Source organism: Aphis gossypii, chromosome 1, assembly GCF_020184175.1.
Source record: "Aphis gossypii isolate Hap1 chromosome 1, ASM2018417v2, whole genome shotgun sequence".
Classification (NCBI taxonomy): domain Eukaryota; kingdom Metazoa; phylum Arthropoda; class Insecta; order Hemiptera; family Aphididae; genus Aphis; species Aphis gossypii.
Window position 1 is genome coordinate 20,183,908 of NC_065530.1, and position 25,621 is coordinate 20,209,528.

The 25,621-nt window shown below is 27.4% G+C and overlaps 2 protein-coding genes and 1 long non-coding RNA gene across 6 annotated transcripts in view; 1 reads left to right on the forward strand and 2 right to left on the reverse strand.

The window, feature by feature from the left end:
- Positions 1-5,396: 5,396 nt before the first annotated feature.
- On the reverse strand, positions 5,397-6,525 carry LOC126549247 (uncharacterized). Its single transcript, XR_007603394.1, has 3 exons — positions 6,426-6,525; positions 6,166-6,328; positions 5,397-6,094 (listed from the first exon to the last, which is right to left on the reverse strand). It is a non-coding gene; the product is annotated as an uncharacterized LOC126549247 (long non-coding RNA).
- A 144-nt stretch (positions 6,526-6,669) lies between these two features.
- LOC126549246 (uncharacterized) lies at positions 6,670-8,358 on the forward strand. Of its 3 annotated transcripts, none has more exons than XM_050197893.1 (2): positions 6,670-7,733; positions 8,164-8,358. In XM_050197893.1, the coding sequence occupies exon 1, from the start codon at positions 6,961-6,963 to the stop codon at positions 7,726-7,728; it is 768 nt and encodes a 255-aa protein (XP_050053850.1). In that variant the 5' UTR covers positions 6,670-6,960; the 3' UTR covers positions 7,729-7,733; positions 8,164-8,358. The 3 variants fall into 3 exon arrangements, 2 of the variants coding, with proteins under 2 accessions (XP_050053850.1, XP_050053851.1); XM_050197894.1 differs by having other exon boundaries at positions 6,671-7,729; XR_007603393.1 differs by having other exon boundaries at positions 6,677-7,861; positions 8,027-8,358.
- A 2,317-nt stretch (positions 8,359-10,675) lies between these two features.
- LOC114126241 (protein yippee-like 1) overlaps positions 10,676-25,621 on the reverse strand; it is a 39,148-nt gene continuing 24,202 nt past the window's right edge. Inside the window, exons 3-6 of one of the 2 annotated variants that reach the window (XR_003592573.2) lie at positions 15,270-15,313; positions 14,931-15,039; positions 13,580-14,071; positions 10,676-11,529 (exon numbers count right to left, since the gene is read on the reverse strand). Coding sequence is in view for 1 of the 2 variants with exons in the window: in XM_027990138.2 (XP_027845939.1) it covers positions 13,967-14,071; positions 14,931-15,039; positions 15,270-15,313 (258 nt within the window). In the remaining variant the exon portion in view is untranslated. Of the gene's footprint in view, positions 14,072-14,930; positions 15,040-15,269; positions 15,314-25,621 lie in introns of both variants that reach the window. The other variant, XM_027990138.2, reaches the window with a different exon arrangement.

Genomic DNA, 25,621 nt, shown 5'->3' on the forward strand with positions numbered 1-25,621 from the left:
TTTTCGAAAAAATCGATTTTTTTATATGGTTGTAACTTAAAAACGAATCACTGTAAATATTTGTGATTTTTTATACTAGCGTTATCTATATAAGGTTAAATTTCCAAAATTTGGATTTCTTGAACTGTATACAGATAGTTGAATTTTTCGATTTTTCTGAGTACTTTTTTTTTAAAGTGTTGATAAAAAAATTTTGGATGCCCAAAAAAAGTTGAAAATTTAATACAAAGTTTTATATAAGTTTTTCTTATTGTAGTTAAAAAAATTCAAAAATTTAGTTCTTCTATATATAATAGCGAACCACATGACCACTTGACCACGTTTTTTTTTACTTGTTTTTGTTTGACATAGCGTTCATAAAAGAGCGGATTCGAGGAAAGCCAAAAATTAAATGGAATAAAATATATTGAACACGCACAGCAAGTAACTATATAATACATGCAAATGACATTGACTAATATGAGTTTCGTGATGCGTAAAAGAGTAATAAATAATAATAAAAAGGAAGTGAGGTACAGTAGTTTGGTTAGAAAATTGGGCGGGTTTCTTTAAGTTGAAAGTTGCGGAAACTATAAACAATATTAAATAATAAAAAAAAACCTAACATCAGGAAATGATTTGTTAGAATGCTCAGAAATTCACGTGTTCTTGTTTATGGTTTTTGACCATGTTTTCAATAACAAAAATCGTAAAATGAATTTGTTGAACCATTTTTTATTATGAAGTCTAGAAAAGTAATATCATTATCCCATATTTTGTTCCAATAAGATGAGGGTAACAAATAAACGTGAAATTAATAATTATTATAATGAGTATAATATCAAGAGAAGACAAAAAAAACAGATTATATTATGGATTAAAAATAGATGGACACTATTCTCGTGAAAGTATAATATAAAATATAGTCGTTTTAAAATACAATTATTTGTAATTCTTAATATGAATAGAATAATATATAGCCTTAGGCAGGTCTATCAAAATTCAATGTAATAAAACTTTATAGTCATACATAAGTATAGGCACCTATAATAATTTACAAACCTTTTTATGACTTTGTATCAAGTTCAAAACGTTTTATTAGCGGACTCATTGAGTGTGGACAGTCGTAATGTCATAGTCATACTGCTTGGATCCTAATTATTGGCCAGACGTCGTGAAACAACCATTTTATGGACGAATCTGGACGCAACTTGTTGATCGCTAGCACTTGCAGCTATATTAACGATATTATGTGACTAGATTTAGACGTTGGGTTGTGTTTGTTGTCCGATTCAACGACATGTCTTGTCGTCGGTGGTAACGTCAATTAATTAGTATGAACATAGAAGCATTAATTTTTGCTGTCTGATTGGTATGATGAATTATGAAGAAAATTAACTAGAGCTAACCTAAAGAGTTGTTTTTTTTCCAAGTACAGGTTTACTTCTGATTTAAATATTTCGCATTACCCTTTTCTGGGGTTTTAAGCTATAGTTTAGAATTTAATTTCTTAGATTTATCGCCTGGTGGTGGTTTCAACCGGTATTTATTCCATTCCGATGGCTTTATCTTTGTACTGATTTGTTTGTGTATAATATTATTCTTACAATGAATCACTGCACTGATACCGTAATTTTCTTATACTGGATATTGTCTAACGTGGTTATTTTCTCTTGATTTATAGATGTAAAACAATACTCCCATCGTGTTAATTTTGGTAACGGCTGTATTATAAAGATGGTGTGTCTGTATGAACTTCTTTGTTTTTTTGGATTATACTTACATACTTGTGTAATATTAATAATATTATTAAATTGAACGTTTCGAAAAAGTTATGATCGATCACAGAGACACAGACCACAGTTGGATAATAATTGAATCATGCTAATAAATATTGAATAAAACATCGAATTGGAAACCACAAGATTCAGCGACATAATGTTAATTTTGCACAAGTGCCCTAGTATTGTTCCTATTGTATAGAATATGCAGCTATATCTACATATTATGATGTCTTTACATACTCGTCTTTATCTAACATTTAACAGTAAATTTATAATAGTAAGTAATTGATTTACACGAAAATAAATTAATATATTATACTGCGCAAATGAAGTAAATCTGAATGAGCATTTAATTATATTTTCTTGTTAAAAAATAGCCAGTAATATAATATATACAGTGCAAAAGGAATAGGAAAAAAGTTACTTTTTCTCGAAATGTTTGAATACAATATACCTATGAATCCATGCAATTGAGTAAGTTTTAAAATATTTATAGATATTAGGTAGGTATCTAAGTTCAAGAAAAGAAAAATAATAATAATTTACGTACTGGTAAATGCACAAAAAAAGTAATAAATATAGCTCTCTTGAATATTAATTAATGTGTGCGAATTTATCTTTAATAATATCATTCTATTACATAATATCAAATATAAGCATCATAAAGGTATAAAATAAATAACAAATAGTATATACTTCAAATAAACGTCATAGAAAATATACCTATCATAAAAAAATAGTTATACACGCAAGTACGCATATATGTTTAAGGACACATATTGACGTGCACAACAAATAATTTGTTAGCTATATACATATTTATTTATATCTACAAAATATTTTGAATTAAAAGTATTTCAGAATTAATTTATATTTTATACTATCCAATAATATATATTAATATGTATATTTAAACTTCTACTTAAAACTACAGAGTTTTTATACTTACATAATATAGTATGTGTAATATTCGGTTAAGTGTTTAGGATTTTTTTAATAGTACCTATAGTCAATATAATTTAGTTAATAAAAGTTAGCGGATAAAAACATGTTTTTAATAGGTATTTAAGTACAGCGTTTTTTATTCATTATCCCACTTGATATTTGCTTTCCATAATATATATTAAAAAAATAATATATTGTAGTAGTTGAGTGTGTTTAATATTATAAAAAAAAAATCCAAGATAGTCTGTACTTTAAAAACAACACCTAAAATATGTAATACATCGATTTTTATATTTTATTGATATTATTGTTCACAGACCCTGCAATTAAAATTAAAATTCATTTTAGCATTATAAAATATATATATATATTTAGATTTATATAGTATATGAATTATATATGTATTACAGTTTTAAAATAAATCAATATTGACAATATTATTTACCTACTTCAAATGCGGAAAATTGATGTAAATCAGTAGAGGATGAGGATATATATCATGTTTGAAAATGTTTGAACCATTTCAAAACAGAAGGAATTGGAATAGAACTTTCTAAGCCTAATGTATTATTTTTTTTTCCTGTCTGAACCGACGACGCCGCGGGAATTGCTTTCGCATTACTGCCGCGACGAAGGCTAATATACTATTATATCTATTATATATTATTAAATAAACCCTAAGGAATCTTCAGCTAAACAATAAAATGTATTATTTTGGCGGTGTGTATCCATCTGCCTCGATACCTATTTTACTTTAGTATTCTGTTGTGATATTTTTCTATATTTCATAATCTCCATATGCTTCATTCCTCACTTCAGTCCACTATCATCGCATGGCTAGTGTCCGTATACCTCAAAGACAGACAGTAGTCAGACGCCACTACGCCAGTCATCGCCGTGACCGGACAATACTTGGCGTCATAAGTTTCTTCACCCATTACACCGTCGACACGTCATGTCTCGTCATTCACTCACCTTGCAGGTTTTAAAAAACTTATGCCTCCCTCTATCAAATTGAAAAAGTTCATGAATTTTTTTTTGTTATTATATAAAATAGTAAAATGGTTAAATAAGACGCCACATTCAATTCATATTCATTGTTACTCATAACAATTCATTCGTATTCATTCTTTATCTGTATATTACCTGCGAATAGGACAATATTTTAATCATTATATAATTGTATTGTTATCGATCCGCAACAACGGTCTAAATTAATAAATCAATACGTAACTATTAAATAGTTGAAGAAAAATTTTTCTTCAAATGTACTTATTGTTACTATACAAATAGTGAATTAAAAATGTACTCATTTCATATTTTACTCTTACAATTTTATCATTGATTTATAACCATCTTCTTCCAAGTATCTAAATTCCTCCCGAGAGAGGAATTTCCTCCTCCCAACCCCGTTAGGAAACACTGAACTAATAGAACCGAAATCCAGCTGACCTTTACATCCTACGATACTTAGAAACAAAATTATATTTTCTTCTGAATCATTTTTCAGCTTAAAATAAAAAGTTTTTGTAATAACTTTCAATGAGTTTTTAATAAAAATGATTAATTTAATATAATTTAATTGAAAACATATAATATATACCTTTTATATGTATTAACCATAGCCAAAACTATTAAATAATGATATTATTAATATATATTACCTAATTCACCTAATATAGATAAAAAAAAAGTGGTATTTATAAAAATGTAAGTTATAAATAGACATATTAATATATTATAGGGACTATAATAATTATTCTAATGTCGAGTCGTTTTACTCGTACAAAACCAAGAATGTTTAAACTATACTCGTGTCTCTAAATTCACCAAATAATATAATTAGCAAAAATTGAGTTCTATATAATAGTCAACAACTGGGGTACCTATATTTTCATTGGATTACTCCTATGTTACGTTCATATTGAATATTAAAATCATCCAGTTGAATATTGAATAACCAAATTTATTTTTAAATTATTCATTATCATACACAATAAAATATTTTAACTAATTTTAAAATATTAATAGGTATACACATATCATATTATACATAATACAATATAAAACACTATTAATACTAAATAAGGTATATTGCATCCATGTATCTATAGAGTTTTGCAGAATAACTTAACTAATTAGTGGAATTTTTCAATCCGACAACATTTCTATTTAATAAAACAAAGATTTTCAATGCAAACAATCTTTTTTTAACAAATAAAATATTATTAGATTTAGATTGAATTAAAAACAAATAATTACCTTATTTGCGTGAAAATATTAGCAACCGGTGTTATTCAAACATTCAGTTAATATTTATATGTACCTATAATTTTTCTGATATTATTGATTGATTGAATTTACATATTAAGTTCGTGCTTATTAAATTTCATAAAATACTGAAAAATAAATGAAGACACGATTTTGTAAAACCACCTACTCTTTTTTTTTTATCGATTTAGAAAATGTATGCATTGTAAAAAAATAAATATCTTTAAAGCAGTATATAAGTGCAAAGACTGTACCAAAATATGTCACTTAAAGAAGAATTAGAACACATTAAGTCAACTATAATAAAGTTTTATAATAGAACTTTAATATAAAATAATATAATATAATACTATATAATTATATTATATATTATTATATAATTTAATATCTATTATAAGTATATTGTACATAGTTATTCATATTCCTCAATTGCCATGAATGGTCAGCCTTAATACTGAGTCAATGAGGGAAAACGCTGTAAACGATTTTGTTATTATTTTATCCGATAACTACTTTAAAATAATTTTTAGAAAAAATTATAGAGTTTATGCATAAGCAAATAAAAATGGAGTTGGTGTTGAGTGACTAATGACTGCAAAACCGAATGTATGCCTATATTAATTAAATACAGACTTGGGTAAAATACATTTTAAAAGTATTTTGAATACATATTCCAAATACTTTATAATAATATTTTTCGAATACTTTTTTTAGTAGATTTAGATTTCAATGACAAAAACATATTTTTTTTTCAATTCATTGTTTATAAATGAATATTATAATAATCTCGTTTTATTTATATAGTTATATACAAGTGCAAAAGCTTCAATAACGAAAAAAGTAGTACAATTATTTTTTAAGTGTGATTGGACGTTAAAAAAGTATTTCGAATACTGTATTCAAAATACCTGTAAGAAGTATTCAAAATACCGTATTGAATACTTAAAAAAAAAATATTCAGAATACTACCCAAGTCTGTTACTCTGTTATTATGTCGGTCATTTCCTCGAAATTATTACATTGTACCTACTTACGTTGGTCGTTAACGCATTATTTCGGGTATAGTATAAGTAGATAATTTTAATTTACTTATTTTTCGATTTAGAAATGCTCATCTATAAAGATATAAAAATTAAACTTAAATTAAGTTGTATTTTACGAGTAATTCATGATTATATACACATACAGCTAAAACCTATTTATGTATAATACATAATAATGTATAGGATCTTGCTTGAACGTTTATAACTTTGTAATGGTATTGTTTTCGTAATGGAATTGATTTTTTTTACGGTTTGTTTTTGAGTTTTAAGTAATGAAATTTCTCTGCAGCACTTTGAATTTATTATCTGAAAAAGAAAATATTTAAGTAAAAAATAATCATTTAAATACAAATTTATACCCACACACATAAGTAATAATTAAATATATATTGACTTTACTCACATAATATTACTATCATACAACGTCCATAGTATACCTACTTATTTGATAACTAACATTCTAGATCTAGACCATTGATTTGACTTTTCCAATATAAATTATCCAATAACTTTTCCAAAGGTTGTGCTGTACACAAACACAAAAAAAAACTAGACTAAACATTAAGCAAAAACATAATGCCGATTAATCAATGAGTAATTATCAATTAAAATTTTGACTTATATAATATAATTATGAAGTATCACGAATAAAAAGTAATTATTTTTTTTTCATCTGTCCAACGGAAACATATAACAAACTGCCGCGAATCAGATCGAAAAACTCGCGAACAATAAAAATGTCAATAATATGTGGTAAAATAACGCTCTGAATGTTGATTCGTGAGAGATCGCTGCTGGCTAGTATAATATTATTTTCTAATAATTATACGAGTATGTTACCCATAGTTTCAATAATAACAACGGTCGACTGCTCTGTCAATTGTTTCGTTGCGTGGAGGTAACATCGTTATAATTCACTCAGCAAATAAAAATCGAAAATGGGTAACACTATAATGAGGCAAACGGTTTTCCGAAAATCTTGGTGGACTAACGGTTGCGGCGGAGATGTCCCCGCTTTATCGAGTACCGTCGAAGTCCAGACTGACCCGCCGCCGCTAGAAGAACGGCGCGAGCATCGTGCCTTTGTGAAGGAGCTGAATTCTAGCGGCGGCGGCGATGGCTTGGGATCGGTCGAGGACTACGAACTAGACAACGCGGCCGGCCACCAGCTAGTTGGACGCTTTTTAACCAAATGGTACAACGAGCCACACGACGTCTGGCGTTTTTACGCTAAGAACGCGCTCTGTACTTTAGACATGGATGGGAAGCGGTACGTTGCAACGGGAATATCCGAAATCCGGAAACTGTTTGATGAGGTGGCGGCACCGGAGACCGGCACTATCGAGGACGACGACGGTGATTGTCGATCGCTGTTCGTCCAGTCGATAGTGACGGTCCGGTGTCCGTCTGGCCAGCTGCTTATCGTGGCATCAACCGAGTGGTTTACACAAACTTTCATCGTCGAATATACCACGCCCGACCCGGCGGTGGCCGGAGTCGCTTCCATGGCCGTAGTCACTTCCGTGATGACAGTAAAACGAGTTGGAGTCTATCCGCAGGATATGCCAAGGACGCCATCGATCCGCAGGCGCCGCAGACGCCGCGGCCGTCGAGGCAAAAACGCTGAGTCGCAGGGCGCAAACGCAGACGCCACAGTAGCCTCCACCGCCACCGGGGGAGTGGAGACGACCGGAGGCGTGATCTGACGTAGGTCATCATCAACTCGATTTACATTTCAATAGTTTTCTTTTCAACTAACATTTTTGAGTTTTATTCAACCCGAAAGTACGTTTTTTTTCAATACTCAATCAATTAATTTGTGTACACATGAACAAGCAGGTTGTCTGTATTAATTTTTCATTTTTTATGCATTTATGCTGATGCGGTTTTGATGGGTTTGAGACGTTTAGTCGTTTAGTGCTATTTACTTTTCAGTTATAACTTGTTATAACTAAAAATAAAATGGTATAATTCAGGTTAATTAATTTGTGTACACATAAACAGGTTGTCTGTATTAATTTTTCATTTTTTATGCATTTATGCTGATGCGGTTTTGATGGGTTTGAGACGTTTAGTCGTTTAGTGCTATTTACTTTTCAGTTATAACTTGGTATAACTAAAAATAAAATGGTATAATTCAGGTATGACAAGATACAAATATAATAACATCGAAGAAAATCTCACTGGTTCACAAAATGAGTCGTGAGAATAATTGAAAAATTACGTACTTGATATTTGTCTTTGCCAGAAAATAAAAAACTGTTTATAACTTTTCAGTTAACTCAAAATCTACATTATGTTTATAATTATTAATAAAGACTACAAATTTAATACGATTAACTGTTTTTTTTTTTTGAGAGTGAGAGAGAGAGTGAGAGAGAGAGAGAGGGTGGGGTGGTAAAAATATGTTACCAGGGGCGCAAATTTTCCAAATGTGCCCTTGGTTATGTATTATGTAATATGTATACATACATTTTTCATCTCTTTACTAAACAATAACTTTTTACATTCTATTTTATTTTAAACTGATAGATAACTCATTTAACACCATCTTCTGGTTGGAAGTTTTAAAAAGGATAATTAATTAGACACAAAAATTATGAAGGATCTAACATTTATATGTTATTTATATGTACAGCTACAGTGAAGTTTGTATAAAATGACTATCTTCAAAGATTACTCTGAAAACTTTATTTCTTTAATTAGAATGTACAGTTAGAAAATATGTTATGGTTTCTTTATATGTTATAACATTTTTTATTTATACATATACACATTTTAATAATTCAAATGTTAGGAATTTATTGCTCTGAAAATACAGACTGAACACATAATTAATCATCATTTATATAATATGATAGGAATCTTGTTTCCACTTTTTTTAAATTATATTTTCCATTTATATTATTTTATTTTTCATTTACCCCACGAATACTTTCTATAAATATCAATAATAAATTTTTATTGCTTAAATAACTTTATAATTTATTTAAAATTAATTTTGTTGAGCGTAAACATAGCAATAGTGTTTTTTATACTGTATTTGGTCAAACTGTATAAGTGTAAGACACGAAAAAGGTATAATAATATGAATAATAATTTATAAGGCTACAAACTACAAAGACGTAAACCCTTTTGGGGTTGGTGTCCTCAGACATATTATGGTCAATAAAAATCGTTAAGGTTACATGCATATTGAGTATTAAGGATATAAAAACATATTTAATATGAAATGTTACGTCATAGTAGCATGGTTGTATAATATAAATATACAATATTGTATTGTCGCATAATCGGACTAAGTAAACTAGATAACTTTAGATATCGATCATTATAAAGTGGCAAACCATTTTTTACTGTAAAATTCATATGATAGTTTTTCAAGACATGATTTATTTTAATCAAAAAAATATTTTAAGATTTATATTACTCTACAAAATAATTAATACCTTTAAATAAATGTACCTAATCAAAAATAAATTGTAGGGGAAAGATTTTTAAAAATGTCTGAAGTAGATATATTTAATAATATATATACTCGTATTAAATACGAATTTAATAAAAAATAAATTTAAACGGTAATTGTTGGACAGATAATCAAATTATAATCGTACAACATAATTTATTTTCTCACTTTCTCAGTAAATCCAATTTAAAATGTTTTAAACTGATTGCTGTTAACGAAGAATTGATTTAATTGACAATATTGAATTGAAGACTTTAAAGATAGTAACCATAAAAATAGATGATGTACTTACTTTGTATTTCAATAACTTTTTTTTTCATCTCGATTAATGTTCATTGACAGCGTAACAAATGAACTAACCTATATGTTCTAGTCATTGAACTGTACGCACCTAATTCAAAATCAAGCGTAGCACTGTTAGGTATATTATACTGTAGTCAATTTTGCAACGTTATCGTATTAGGATTCTTAAAATTATAATCAAAGTTTTGTACATAATTTGTGCGATTCTTCTATAGTTTTTTAATCTCATATAAACCAAACATTATAATAAATACAGATATGAGTTAAGATAAACAATGTGAGTATTTGATCAAGATTAAAAAAAGAAAAAGAAATCATATTTTCAGTCTTGTTCTAGCGCTATTTGATTTAAGGGATGTAAGGGATGTCGAATCGAATTTTTATGCTCTATAAATACATATTTGTTCAGTATTTTCTATGGCACGTCAATTACCAAATTGCTATTTGGGGGTTATAGGTTAAGTAACGTTTCAAGGTCTCCGTACAATAATATACGTCAATAATCATTTCTAACTTTAATATAGTTATAAGACCTTATGTTTTTCGCTCAACAAATAATAATAATAGTAAATATTTTAATAGCTATAGTTACTTAGTATTCTATAAGAATTAAGATCAAGAATATAATATATATATATATATATATATCATATTTTATTTTATTTCAAGTGGCCTATAGTTAATATTATTAACTATCTTTATTCTATAGTATAAAATTTTACAAAAAATGTGTTTTTAAAATAAATATATTATTTTTTTTTAGGATTATACATGTTATGATGATATACGAGTACACATGTCAAGTTCTAATAGTTCTTTAGACTTAATACATTCAAATGGTATAACTAATGATTAGTAAACAATGGAATAAAAGAAATACAATATTCACATATAATGTTTTTTTATTTAATTCATACACATTTCAAAAAAAAAATCACAACTCAAAATAATAGGTTAAACGTTCCTAAATCGAAACTTAATATATAAAACATACTAAATATTAAACATAGATGTTAAGTATAAAATTTTTAAAAAACAATACGTTAAAATAACTTAATAATTATATTATATTATAAAACTTAAATAACAAACAAAATTGTTTTAGATATAATCAATACTACCCATTTCAAACATCAGACAAACAGATGTACAACACACACATATTTTGTTAATATATATATAGGTGTATATTATAGTTGTAGCATAGGTATTGATGTATTTTTAATATTTAATTCAACATAAATTATTTTTTCGTCAAAAATTTAAAATAATCTGAATACTTTTGACATGTATTACACAAAAATACGGCGTATATATTAAATTATTAGTTTTGAAAATTTAGTAATATTAAGTTTTAATGGGATTTATGTATTAACAATTTTAATAATAAAAGCACACAGAACTATCTTATACGTTCAAATACTTTTATTACATAATAACTTATAATACCTAGTACGTAATTTGATCCCTAACATAATATATCTCACTATTATTGATTAGTCTAACGATAATAATATAGTTCTTATACATTTTCATGGGGGAAACTACTGCAACACGTATAATAATTATAGTATTGAAATATTTTGTAGATACTAGACTAGATTTTAAAATTTATAAAATAATAATAGTAAAAAGTGAGTATAAATATAAATATATTGTTTAAAACATATTATGTCTTCTGATCATGGAAAACAAAGGGATTAGAGTAGTTGGTCATCGATTACGTAAATATAAGTACCTAGTGAATAAACAAAAAAAAAAGTCAATTAACAAAAAAAAAAAAAATGAGAAAACAAATTTATATTTGATAATATGAAGCTGTCATTAATATGATAAATATATAATACATGACTATGTATTTGTGTATATTTGTGTATATTTTTTAACCTCATCTCGTCTGCGATAGATCAATATATTTTATCGTTTGAAAATGTTTATAATTTTATATTTAAAAATGATATAGGTAATAGGCACTTGATCGGTTTAAAATGATTCTCAGTAAATACACTGCAATTAGGAAAATCACACATTATGTGGCTCGGAAATATATTATTAGGATCAGAACGTATAATATTACAAACGATTCCCCAGACGATCATATATTATATAAATAACAGAGTTGTGCTAGTTATCTCCATTGGTTTAGAACAAAATTTTACATTTCCAGTAAAATATTCATATAACTCAGCCATTCTGATAGTTAATAAAAATATAATAAAAAATATTTTATTATATTTTGAGATCAGTTTTGTCAAGAACAAGTGGAAAAGTTTGTTTTTTTTCACAGGAACTTTAATGATAAAAATAAAAATACAAAATACAAAAAAATAGGTAGGTATAGTTGAAAAAAAAAATCGAGTCGATGACAAAAATAAAATGGAAGTTTTTTTTTTAAATTGCTATAACATAAACCGATGGATTTAGAGTAACTACTCTCTCTAAGTTTATTTTTTTTCGATTTTTTTTTTTTTTTTTTTGAGACCAGTTTATTTTTAAGTACAATAATTTGAAGTAGCACTATTTTAAATATAAAAAGTAATAACTTATTTTAAATACTACCATTAACAGCATATTGGATATATATGGATAATTATTTTGGCTTTAAATACAATAACTACTTATACGCTAAAGCCAAAGTACAATATTACCTATTTATTTCTTATTACCAGAGCGATGTATATACAATATACATGCACTATTACATGATATACATTAGTATTTAGAAAAGATGAATTTAATAACGATACTTCAGTAATAAAAATGTCAGATGACGTAGATACGTACTACGCCGCTCTGTGATAAAAATAAAAGCTAACCATCGAATGGGACACTCTGTAACCTGTACACGAAAATAACATTTATATCGATAATTATTGTATTATAATTTATAAACTTAACTATGAAAATACTGTACTTAACATCCAATTAATAGAATATTTAAAATAATTTTTTACGAGTTAAAATCGACAGATAAAAAGTGTGTTAATTTTATATGTTATATGTTATTAAATTGATCTACATAATAGTGATATTATAAATTATTATGGTGTATATTATAAGAACTGATAGATGATTGTAAGCAGTACGATTATTATTATTTTTTTTTATCAAGAATTTTAGTTTCTTTTTTTTATTAATGGGTTAGTAGGTTTTTTTGGTTAGCCTTAATACATCTTAAATAATTTTGAATAACATAAAAATATTTTTTTCTCAAAATGTATAGGATCGGATCAATTTGTAAAAGAAAAATAAATATTCAATTAAAAATACAATTGAAATTAATTTTAAGAAAATAATATTTAAAACGAAACCCTGCGTTAATTTATAGAATATATAATTTATATTTTTAGTACTTTGACATTGAATTATATTGTATAATAATACAAATAGCTCATTATTATAATAAATTGATCGAAATAAAATAAATGAATTTATATTATTCTATCTATATTATTATTTGTACAATGCAAGAATTTACATTTTTTTTTCACTATTTCGTAATATTATCAATAAACCTATAAATCTATTTTTGTGGTCATAATAATAATAAATATAATATATATCGAATAAAAAGTTTTGAAAGATGATATACATCTCTAATTTTGTGTGTGTGTTTTTTTTAATCGATTTACAGTGCTGACCATATTATTTATTACTCTTATATACGATCACGTTATCACATAAATACTTAACATTATAAATAGGTACATCATTAGTTAATTACTACTACATCAATAATTATTTTAATAAGACCGTAAGCTAATCATCTAACGTTAACTTCGGTGTACCTATTAATTGAGATTTTCCTCCGTCGTTTACCGTTGATCGCTTGGGCATGCATATCCAGCGGAGCTAGGTCGATGGCGAAAATATTATGACAAGCGTGAATATAATGTTATTCACCTTCGTTGTGGCCATAACTGTGCGGCAACATATTTTGTCGCGGTTATACGGTGAACATTTTGTTGGCAATATCAACAACAGATTGTCCGGAAAAACGTCAAACTTTTCGAGATTGGATTAATAATAATAATAAAAAAAAAGAGAGAGTGAATTTCGGCGTAGTTGGATAGGCGGAGGAGAATGGATATGGAAAAACAAAGAGAATTTGACGAGAGAAACGCATGACGGGAAAGACAAAGAGATAGAGAGATAGCTTGAAAGACGATAGGAGTTCATTTCTTCGGCGGACTCTCCCAGCCGTTTTCTTTGATCATGTGTGCCATTTCGATTATGTACTTGCCCTCCTTATATTTCTGGCTGGATTCAAACGCGTGTTCCTGTAACACACGCAAGCACCAAAATAATAATGTATATTTGATTTTTAGTAGTATGCATGTATATTATTTGTAGGCGTTACGAATAACCTCATACATACTACAGTATATTTTCAGGGAAAATATAATAATAGTTTAAGCAAGAACAAGAACAAAAGAAAAAAACAAAACCAGCGTGGTTGTATAGCCTACCTATATCTGTTTTTTTTTTGTCAAAGAACACTTATTATTTCAAAAATTTAAATTATTTTAAAAATAATTCTAAGTTATTGTAAAATAACAACACCTATTCCTAAAATTTATAATTTAGTGTATCATTATAACCTCTTATTTTTTCCTACTTTTTTGTATTACGACATGCATTTTCTAATGTCTTATTTTGAAGTTCCAACTTTACTAAATAGTAAGTCCTCTGGGAAAATTCTCTCTAGTTTCTATAGCATTACACCTATAGAATATATAATTATTTATTAGTAAGATATTATGTATAAAGTTCTATGAAAATTGATTTGATTCACGAATTATAATTATTAATATTATTATTTTTACGGGGAAATTGTATTCATAAACATATTGGATCAAGTTCAGTGAAATTCATAGAAATTCAAATACCCGTAGTTCGCAGAATAACGAGGCAAAAGAAAATATCAAATACAAATTAAGCTGAACAACATAATGGATATTTAATTTTTTATTTTATAAAACGTTTTAAAAAGTTAAAAACTCTTATGATAATACTATTATATTGAATTATTTTTAAAATTTCAATTGTATTTTTTAAGCTTATTCTTGTAAATATTACACTATTGCGTTGTTCACGGTACATGACATTTAATAATAAATACAGTAGGTGTATACTCACGTATTTCCAACCCAGGGTGGTCTTACAGCATTCACAATATATATCGGCGACTGCATGTAGTCCGGTCAACAAAATCCTTTCTTCTGCTGGACCGCATCCAACGTTTACACTAAGGGAGAACGAATAAGTTAATATTTACGTTACATTAGAATACGACGGAAAAAACCTAACGGGTATCATTAAATAAAACGTAGGAACGTAAAAATTATACATTATTTTATATATACATATATCTACGAAATTACAGATTGACTCGCCGCTAACAAAATAATAATTGTATTCTACTATTTCGAGTCCCAAAAAAGATGACGTTACGAAATTACAAAATTTATAACTTACACAGAATTGAAAAGGTATGCTCTTCCTTGACTGCCTTGAAAAGACTGAAACAATAAAATAAATTATTATAAAACGATATTATTTATCAAAAAACAAAATCGACTAAAATGCTAGGTAACTAATAATTTATAATGTATATTGTTGAAAATATATACAAATATTATATAATATGTATTTTATATTCAATTAATTATTAAGTATCTATTATAGTGATTCAATACTGTAATACATTTTTAAATCATTTCCATAATATTGATATTGTGTAGAATCAAACGTTAAAAATCTAAATATATTTGGTTTCACATATTTATGATGTAATTAAATGACATCTACATAAAATTTCGGTTAAATAATTTATTTGAATTGTTTTTAAATTATTGGTTATTTAAAAATTAGTTAAAAAGTTTAAAAATTAAACTGTGAATTATACCATACTATTAAATTTATACAGAATATTAAATTTATTGTAGTCTGTTATTGGTGTTACAACTTACAAATTTACGAATACTAAATAATTACTTAGGTATATAGTATATAGTATAGTATATATATATATATAGTATACAGTATACACTATAAACCAAAATTATTTTACATGTTGGTTTTTTTCTTTCATATTAAAATAACAAAATAATCCAAATAATGTTCATGCGTATAAAATATACTATTGCCTACAATAGACGATCATCGAATATAAACGAGCAATCCATATCTATTAGGTATTGTACGCTGTACACTGTACAGACATTATATTGGTTTCTAATCTAATTGCAGTAAATCGAAATTTTAAATCAAAAATAATGTTTCGTGTTTTATTTTATAACAAATCAATTTTAAGGTCGATCCGACAGGATCGTTAACCTCGTCACTCATGATTATGTCAATAGTTTAAAAAAAACCATTTTATTGCATTTATAAATGTCGATAAGAATATAGAAAGAGGTAATTAAAAATAAAAAATACTGATTATTTTTTATTTATTTGCCATCGAAACGTGACATCATATCCGATAACCATAATATTATACAATTCGGTACGATTAATGTAGGTTATATAATATTATATTGACATTTTCTGTATAAATATATGTACTGATAGCACTGTATAGTGCAAAAGCAGCTAACGAATAACTATAATATAAATTTAAATTTCCCGTGCGCTTTTGATTGAAGAATTAACGATTCGTGTGATGTATAAGACTTTCGAAGTAAAAATAAATGGAGCAAGTAAAATAATAATAAAAAATAAATAAATGACAAAACCTGATACCAACTAAGATAAAATGACTGTAAAAGTAATCAACAATATAAATGGGTGTGATTTCATTTATAAAATAATTTGCTATTGTTATACGCAACGAGTAACAGAAAATATAGGATGTTAAAAACTTGATACTATATACTTAGCTATTAGTTAGTATAATAAAACCTATAGTTTATAATTCTACAAAATCATTTTTAATGTATTAAAAAAAAATTTGAATTCATTAAAATGTCTGTAATGCACTTTTGTATTTGTAGTATGGCTCCCGTTAAAGGTGAATAGATAGTAGGTACCTATGTAAGATGGGTTTGTTGTTTGTTCACACACTTTCCAGTAATCGTTGTGGATTAAAATAAGTGTCGTAGAATTTACGACGTGTTATCATTGTAAAATAAAAATGTAAGAATTTTACAAGCAAGATATAATGTTTTATTTAAAGCATTTCAATCAAAATGATGTATGTGATTGGAAGATAATAGTACCTAATTGATTATATTATAGAAAACAAGAGACGGTATTTAAAAGAAAAATTATGCATAGATATAGAGATGAAAAGTCGCTGGAAATTTTCCATTAAAATATTATAATTAGTAGTCGTGACAATTAATTAATTTAAAAATATGTATTACTTTTCCTATTTCATAACAAACCGAACTCAAAATTATACGTTTTCAAGTGGCTTAGGAATAATTAATATACAGCGCGTGGTTAATAACGAATGTAGACGAATTAGTTTTTTTTTTCGAGCTCATATCTGTATCTACACCTATTATACCTATACTGACCACAACCGTTAACAACAACTCTCGATGAGTTATTATACACTATTGATTTTTGGTTTGGAGATAGGTAGTTATTTTAGTGAACCAGGTAGAAAAAAAACTATAGGTACACACTTATAATACTTACAATACGCATACGCAGTACGGGTTTTGGGTTGATACGTAGGAAAAAAATAATCAAATTTACGTTATTATAATATACATAGTACATATTAAAAAATTAAGCCCCATTTTACGTCGTGTTCAATAGAGTCTGCGACGTATTGAGGTAAACGTATAATAATTATTTACATAATATGACTTCGCACTGTTGCGGTGACCACAAATGTTTCGGATGGTTTTGCCGTTTTACGATCTCGTTTAGTGTAACCTGGTAAGGGGAACCTTGCAGGTAACAAACGTTACAATTTATATAAGAAAATGGTAAATCATGGCATACAGTTATGAACGTGAATCGCTATAAAACGCTACTCCCGATGGCCGATTGTACGGGCGAGCGACATCATAATTAATTATTGGATACGTAGGTCTATTGTGGTATATATCTATCCGACCACGGTGGTGAACCATTTATAATACATTATATTTTGTACCTATTATGATATAATAACTAATAAGTAATAACGCGTAACGATGCGTGACAAAATCAACGAAGACAGATCGCGGGAACCGGGCACGACGAATTACCAAGCGATCGGTTTTTGAGCGCTTCAAACTGATATTATTTATAGTAAATTTATCATAATATACAAAATAAAATAACAATATAACATTGTTTAAGCTTTAAATTAATTTAAAACGTTTGCCACGTCTCGCAGCCCTTCTACTGTAGGTCACGCACCAGACGGCCCAACATCGTTCTCGGCTGCTGCTGCTGGTGTATAGGCTCTTTCAGATTCAGATTACATAGAAAAAAATAGATTTAATCTCAGATGATAGTCCCATTCGGATATTCTTATACCCATTCAATATCGATATCATATATTTTTAATCTATGATATCATGATAATATTTATCATATTTTATTTAAACACGTGTAGCTTATTAACTTTTAACAATAGGCTTATTATAAATTATAACACTATAGGTACGCCCTAAATTTTTGGAAAAAAACAAGTGGGCAAACGTGTGTTTAAAAATATGATCAAACAGGTTACACGCCTTCATAAAAATGATTAGAATATAATATGATACCAAATTATCATTAGCCGTTATTGTTATAATATAATATGGGACGTGCACGAAATCTAGAAGAACCTACAATTGTGTACACCGTTTTTAATTTAGATCAGTTTTGAACGAAAGTAAGCGTAACAGACGAAATACAGTCGACTCTCGATATCACGAGACATGAATAAAAAAAAACCGTTCATAACACCGAATCATTGAATTTTTTTGAACATTTCAAAAACTTAAATGTTTTTCCTCCTCGAACTTCGAGTTACCGAAAATCGTTAGAACTATAATAATATATTAAGTCGAGAGAAGATCACAATTCATAAAACGCACTAGACGCGGTACCTATATAATATATAATATATCATTATGATACTATTCTCATCGCGTAGCATTATTATTGTATACGACGCACTACAACAGCTACTGTATAATATTATATTTTATTACACGATAACAAATAACACACAAAAACAGTTTTGTCGTCGGTTATTGTTATAAAACTATGTTATTTTTATATTCTTAAGTGGAAGAATAATATTTTCGATTTGCGTGGACGGAGGATTTAGAGGTCGACGAGTTTAATAAAACGGGGTTAAGTGGTTGTTTGGGGAACAGCTGCAAGTGCATACTCCAGATTACGAGAATGTCGAGTAGGTTAGTATAAGTGTAAAATTATGATATTTTAATAATATTTTGTACTGCCTATCAACTATCACAATATTTTGCGTATGTGTGTGCACTTACCTATACAGTATATACATAATATAGGCGACAACTGAGTGTCAATATTACGTATGGCATGTTGTATACGAGTAGTACGCGCTAGAAAAAAAGATTAAAAACGAACCTAATCAATATCGGATACAGTAATATATAATTATTGTAAATGGTGCATAATACAATACACATGCATAATAATACAATATATTATAATTGAATAATAATTAAGTCTGTTAGATAAACTTTTGGACGGATTTATAATATTTTGTTATTAGCTGGCCGCGGAACGAGGGACCTGTGAACCGAAATGATTAGATTGCGGTCGTGTAGACTGTAGAATATTAATCGATGTACAAAGAGAATTTCTTAATGCCCAGTATTAAGTACATTATCATTATCAATTAGTATGGTTATTACTGTTATCATCATGGTTAGGCTTAACTGGCGGACGAACGAGTGGTATGCGAACAAATCAGCCATAATGACCATTATGTTCAATACGGAGATTAGATAGAACACAATAATATACGCGTTGAGTTATTAACATGACACGAAATGAAAACAAATACAAGACAATTTGCTGTTAAAAAAAATATAGAAATTGTATTTTATAATTTTTTTTTTTTTTAAATATTACGCGTCGGTCATTTTTAAAATGTGATATATTGATATAATACAGCCATGACAAATGTAGTTAAAATTTGTCATAATCAATATGTTATTATATTTCTTATTTTCAACAATGCCGTTTTAATTGATTAATAAATACATAAATTCATTATATTTAATGATGTGTATGTTGTAATTTAATAGTGTCGTATGTTATTATATCTATTTTTAGAATATTTTTGTACTTGTTTTAAATAAATAATAAAAATCATAAATATTACATTAAATAAGTACATATTAATTCTTGTAAAAATAATGAGTAATTTGTTTTCATTAAAAATGTAATATAATTTAGTATTTATAAATAAAATATACAAGCGCATTCATGACTGTATACAGTTATAAGTATAGATACTGGTACTAGTCTATAATATTTTATTTGGTAAAAGTATATAACACATCAATAAAATGTATTTACTCTGTAAAGTGAATGTGGACATAATTAATTTATAGATCAGACAAAAAATGTATTTCATTATAAAAGAATAAACGTACCTACATTTTGGAAATATATCCAACACTATTAACGCTAATGTTCTATATACACGCAAAAGTAGTCGTACGATTTAAAACAATATTATATAAACATCATTGCTACCTATAGTTCTACACTACTATAGGTTGATAATTTTGGTAAATAAATTTGATACACGCCAATGTTATACGCTATTATATGTATATATATATATATTATATTTGTGTTGTATATTCTGTTAATGTTACCAGTGTTTTGTCAATTAAATTGATAGCACATGGCTTATATTAAATAAATAATACGATAATAACAATTAATACACTATAATACGGTTTGTATTATTATTATAATTATTTGAACTTGTAAATCGCAATAATTTATTTTTTTTTATTAAAATAATTATTCTGTGTGTGTAAATGGGGAAAAAACATGTCATACTGTTTGTATATGTGAAATATAAATTCAGTGTTTAGGCTTATCTCAGTAATGATTGCGGTGGTATATATTATATACTATTAATCTGCGGCCAAGACTTATCTTTACAAACTAAATAATATACTACGTAAAAATCTACGCAGCGAGAGAACTTGACGAACTTGAGTAATTTATATTGTCCACGTGCGCACACTACAATAAACTATTATTATAATAGACGCGAATGTTTAATGTGATATTATTTCAATAATACGCAAGTGTGCACTATACAGTGATAATATTTACTATATTACCTATATATAGTATAAGCGCAACTAGGTCCCAGCTTTGCTTAGGACTCTCAAATGACTTGTCTAATTATATACATAATATATATATGTATATTATAATTCCTAATCCTAAATGTGACATTGTGACGAACAAAAAAATCGATTACAGAGTAAATAGCATGAGTGCATGACACAAGAACGATTCTCAAACTTATCGTTACCACTGTTAAATACTTAAAAAGATTTAACAAATTAATTCAAAACCGAAGATATTATTAATAAATGTGTAGTAAAAGTCAGTACTAAGGAGAAGTGTTTTAATATAGATAGTTATCCATTAGTTATTATTTTTCTTTTATTTAAATGATTATTGATTATTAAAAATTCTACGAAAAGGAAAAGTAATTTGTATCGCAAGCTTTGCGTAATTTTAGCACTCCCAAAATGTAAGATATAGTTGCACACTTGTGCCCATGAAATCATGATACATAGCAATTTAATAATAATTATTACATAGTATAGGTGTTCCACTACTCAGCAATTCTCGTCGAATCGCCTTTTGCGAGTCGGTACTTAGTGTTCATTGTTAAAAATATTGCGTCGTTTTTATACACACACACATAAATATATATTATATATACACATAATATGTAAAATACTTCGTATATCAATGGAGAGAGGTTTAACGGAGGCAGGCCAGTTGGTAAAAAATCGCTTTGTTGGTGCAAGCTTTGTTTGTAATATGACGATAAACGCGCATGCTATACAATGCAGTGCCGGGCTGCACATGCACATTTTTATTTCGTTTTTATATTATATTATGTTTACATAACTGCATTGAAAACACAATAAACTATATGAATTATACTTTTTACTACATATTTTGACGTTGCAGAGGTTATTATATTTTTGGTTGTCCGTTCAACGTGTCACTACGTATAAGTAATTAATAAATAATATAATGCATTAAAATGCAGTGTGACGTAATATGAATACATGATTAGGTACAGAGTATAGATGAGAACAATAAGAGACAATGTAGAATTGTGTTTCCTATAGTTACTTTTAAATTAATTATTCTTTATAATATACCTAATAGGGATGTTTGTAGTTTTGTACCTATGCCAAATGTGTCTCATTAGTCATTATATTTTAAGAATATATTATTTTGTATTCATAATATAGTATATACTACAAAACCTATCATTCGCAATATTATTCAAGCGATAAAAAATAACTATATAAATGAAAATATAAAATTTTATCGGTTACCAGTGCGTAGTAGTGTGATATGAAATACGCGTAAAACACTTTAGTGTTTACCAATTAAAAGTAGTTGTTTTGAAAACTATATAACAGATCCAGGAAATGTTTAAAATTTATAAACAGGGCTGAACAGTTCAATTCGAAAACGTCTCTTCGGTTAAACGGGAGCCCTGTGGTACGATCGAGAAACCACTTTAGGACGCGGTGTAAAAATATATATGGCCAATATATGATTGTGCAACGATCACAAGAGCGAGCACATGGTTTTCGTCGACTTGGCAAAAAATCAAAATACTGTGTACGGATTTTTTTTTAAAATTTTGTTTCTAAATTCGAAGCGTGTCGAACAATAATAATAACACACACTCGTACACGACATGTACATAATATATAATATATATATATATATATATATATAAAATACGTCGCGCAACGACCTCTGTTTCGATAATAGTGGCTCGCGGCCGAGCTGCGGTGGGTGCGGGTAACACGGTGTACCGTACTGGTAACAACTGCGCAGATACAAACAAGCCGCCATCGATAAACCGAACAAAAACATCAACACGGGAAGTTTCGCGTGTTGTGATGACGTCACGCGTTCGGCTGTTTTTCGCGGGTCTTATGCGTACGACGAGTATACAGGGCGCAATCCAACAGCCATTTGACCTTTGCGCACATACTAATGTACATTGTAACGGTTCGTGTCAGGGATAGGAGGATCCAACTACACGCAGAGGAAAATAAACATACATTTTTATATTGCAAAATCAATACGTATAGGAAAAGTGCAGAAAATCGAAATCATATAGTATTATACATTGTGCGTATAATATAATATTTTGTAACTACTAACTTATAATGTTTAAATATAAATACATATAACATGATATCCAACCGACCGGGTTTGAATAATATTGTATCTCTCGATTTTGTTTCATAATAACGAAACTATATAAGCTTATTATTATTATCCAAAAATTCCAAAAGGTAAACATCCACTGGCGTTGTGCAGGGTGTTTCGCCAAGCGCACGCTCACTCCCATTTTTTCATTCAATAATATTATATTTATTCCGATTCTAATTTTTTCTATATTTATTCAGTTACTACAATTTTTATTTGAAGTCCGTAAAATTATTGTTTAAAAAAGATTTTACCACCACAGAACACTTCATAAGTAAACCTAATCTCAAGAATTTTTTTGTAAATACGATCTATAAGGATATTTAAAATTAGAATTAGGATTTCTAAAAATTAGAATTTGAATACATTCATTATTAATGAAAAATGGTAGTAAGCATGCTTGATGATTCACTCTGTATATAGCGCACAGCGTTTTACCAACATTATGTATGAGAGAAATGCGAAATAATTTCCCAGGAAAATTCCGTGTGCATTTTCGACGACTTTTTTTTCTTTGAACATTAGAGTTTTTGCTGAATCTAAACAAGACCAATATAGTTAACATTTATCAACTAATATACTAAAAAAAGTATGCAGATACTAATTTATTTTTGAGATAATATTCTTGACAGCTGGCTTCACAGAAACTTTCAAAGTATCTATAATTATATCTTTAGAGTTTTGGTGCATGTAAGTGATAAAGTTTGAAAAGTTAATTAAAACGTCAAATAATTTTGTTATACAAACAAAAAGTAGAGTACACGTATTTAATGAATTTTAGACGAATGTTTGAAAGGTTTATAATAAATAAAAATAGGTTAACTACAACCGCATATTTCTTTAAACACTTTGCTGATATTATAGCGTATTATAGAGTACTGATTTTGTTTACTACATAGTGTGAATACAGTGCCTCCTCCAGTATGAAGTCCTCGCGGGGTTTGACCTGTTTCTTGGGTTTATTTTTAAAAGCCAGCATGAGCCGTTGTATCAAAATGCCAGTAGTCCTTGACACATAGCTTAATATATTTGTTTATAATTACTCTTTGAATAAAAACTTAGTGACACAATAATTAGACCGAAAGTTATTTGTAACTTAAATAAATAAGTAATATATTTGTGATTTAATAAGAAAATTCGAATAAAAGTCTTAGATTATTAAAAAAAAAAATTGATACGAGATAAGAGTATAGAAATGAGACGTGAGTACATGTCTACATTATCCTAAAAACACACAAACAATAGTTATCTGCAGACTATATAATATTACAAAATATGGGACACGTACAATAAACAATGTAGCTACATGAAAATAGCACAACGGATCGAATTATATTAATAGAGAAACTCGAAAGGTATTCTAACAGGATAATAATATATTGTTGTAAAATATGAAATCAGAATTTTAATATTTTTGTAACTTTTGAATTTGAATCTACGATGGAAATAATTTAGGTAATTATTCATTCATTAACATTTATTGATTTTATACATATTTTAATATAGCTATTCTGAATTTGGTAGCTAGTTAATTTATTAATATAATTATTATAAGTAAAAATGGTAATCAGATATAATATCATAATATCACATACATAATATTATATATACATTTTTATATTATCTGACACATACTGAATCAACTTAAAACTTTATTTTAATTTATTAGCGTAAATTATACCAATTAAGTATATTTATTATCTTTTTTTTTTTTTTAAATTTTACTGGTTATAAATTATGATAATTGTTTTTGCTATAGCAGTATAGTAGAACTATACAATAATTTAATTATATTGATAGAGATTATTTTGAATTTCAAATGGTATATGCATGGTTATTATTTCATACACATAATATAGAGTAACAAATAAAATTAAATAATAATATCAATTATATAATATTATATAATATTATAAAGACAGTAAACATATCAATAATAATATGTGTTTAACTTTTCAAACAAAATATGCAAATAAATGCGATAATATTTTCTAATAAATTCGTTAACGGTTTACTCAATGTATTTCAAGTATTTAAATGTTTATGCACGTGGCTAGTAGAATATTTGTATACTGGAATAGTATGTACAAGTGATTTGAAGTCATGTTGATGTTTAATTTATTCGTACACGTAAATCTGATAACTATGTATATCTAACTAGGTATATCGAATCTCTGTTTAAAATCAAAATTATATAGAGTAATATCGAATAATCATAATATCATACTATACTATCTATATCATCCGGATTATAATAACCTATATACTAGCCATATTTTAGGCAAACGCGTATTATTGTTGTACATGCGTATATATGCCGTAAATATCAAAATGGCCAGAGTCCAAGGATATATTATAATAATATGAAATGGATACATTTTTTTACTCATATT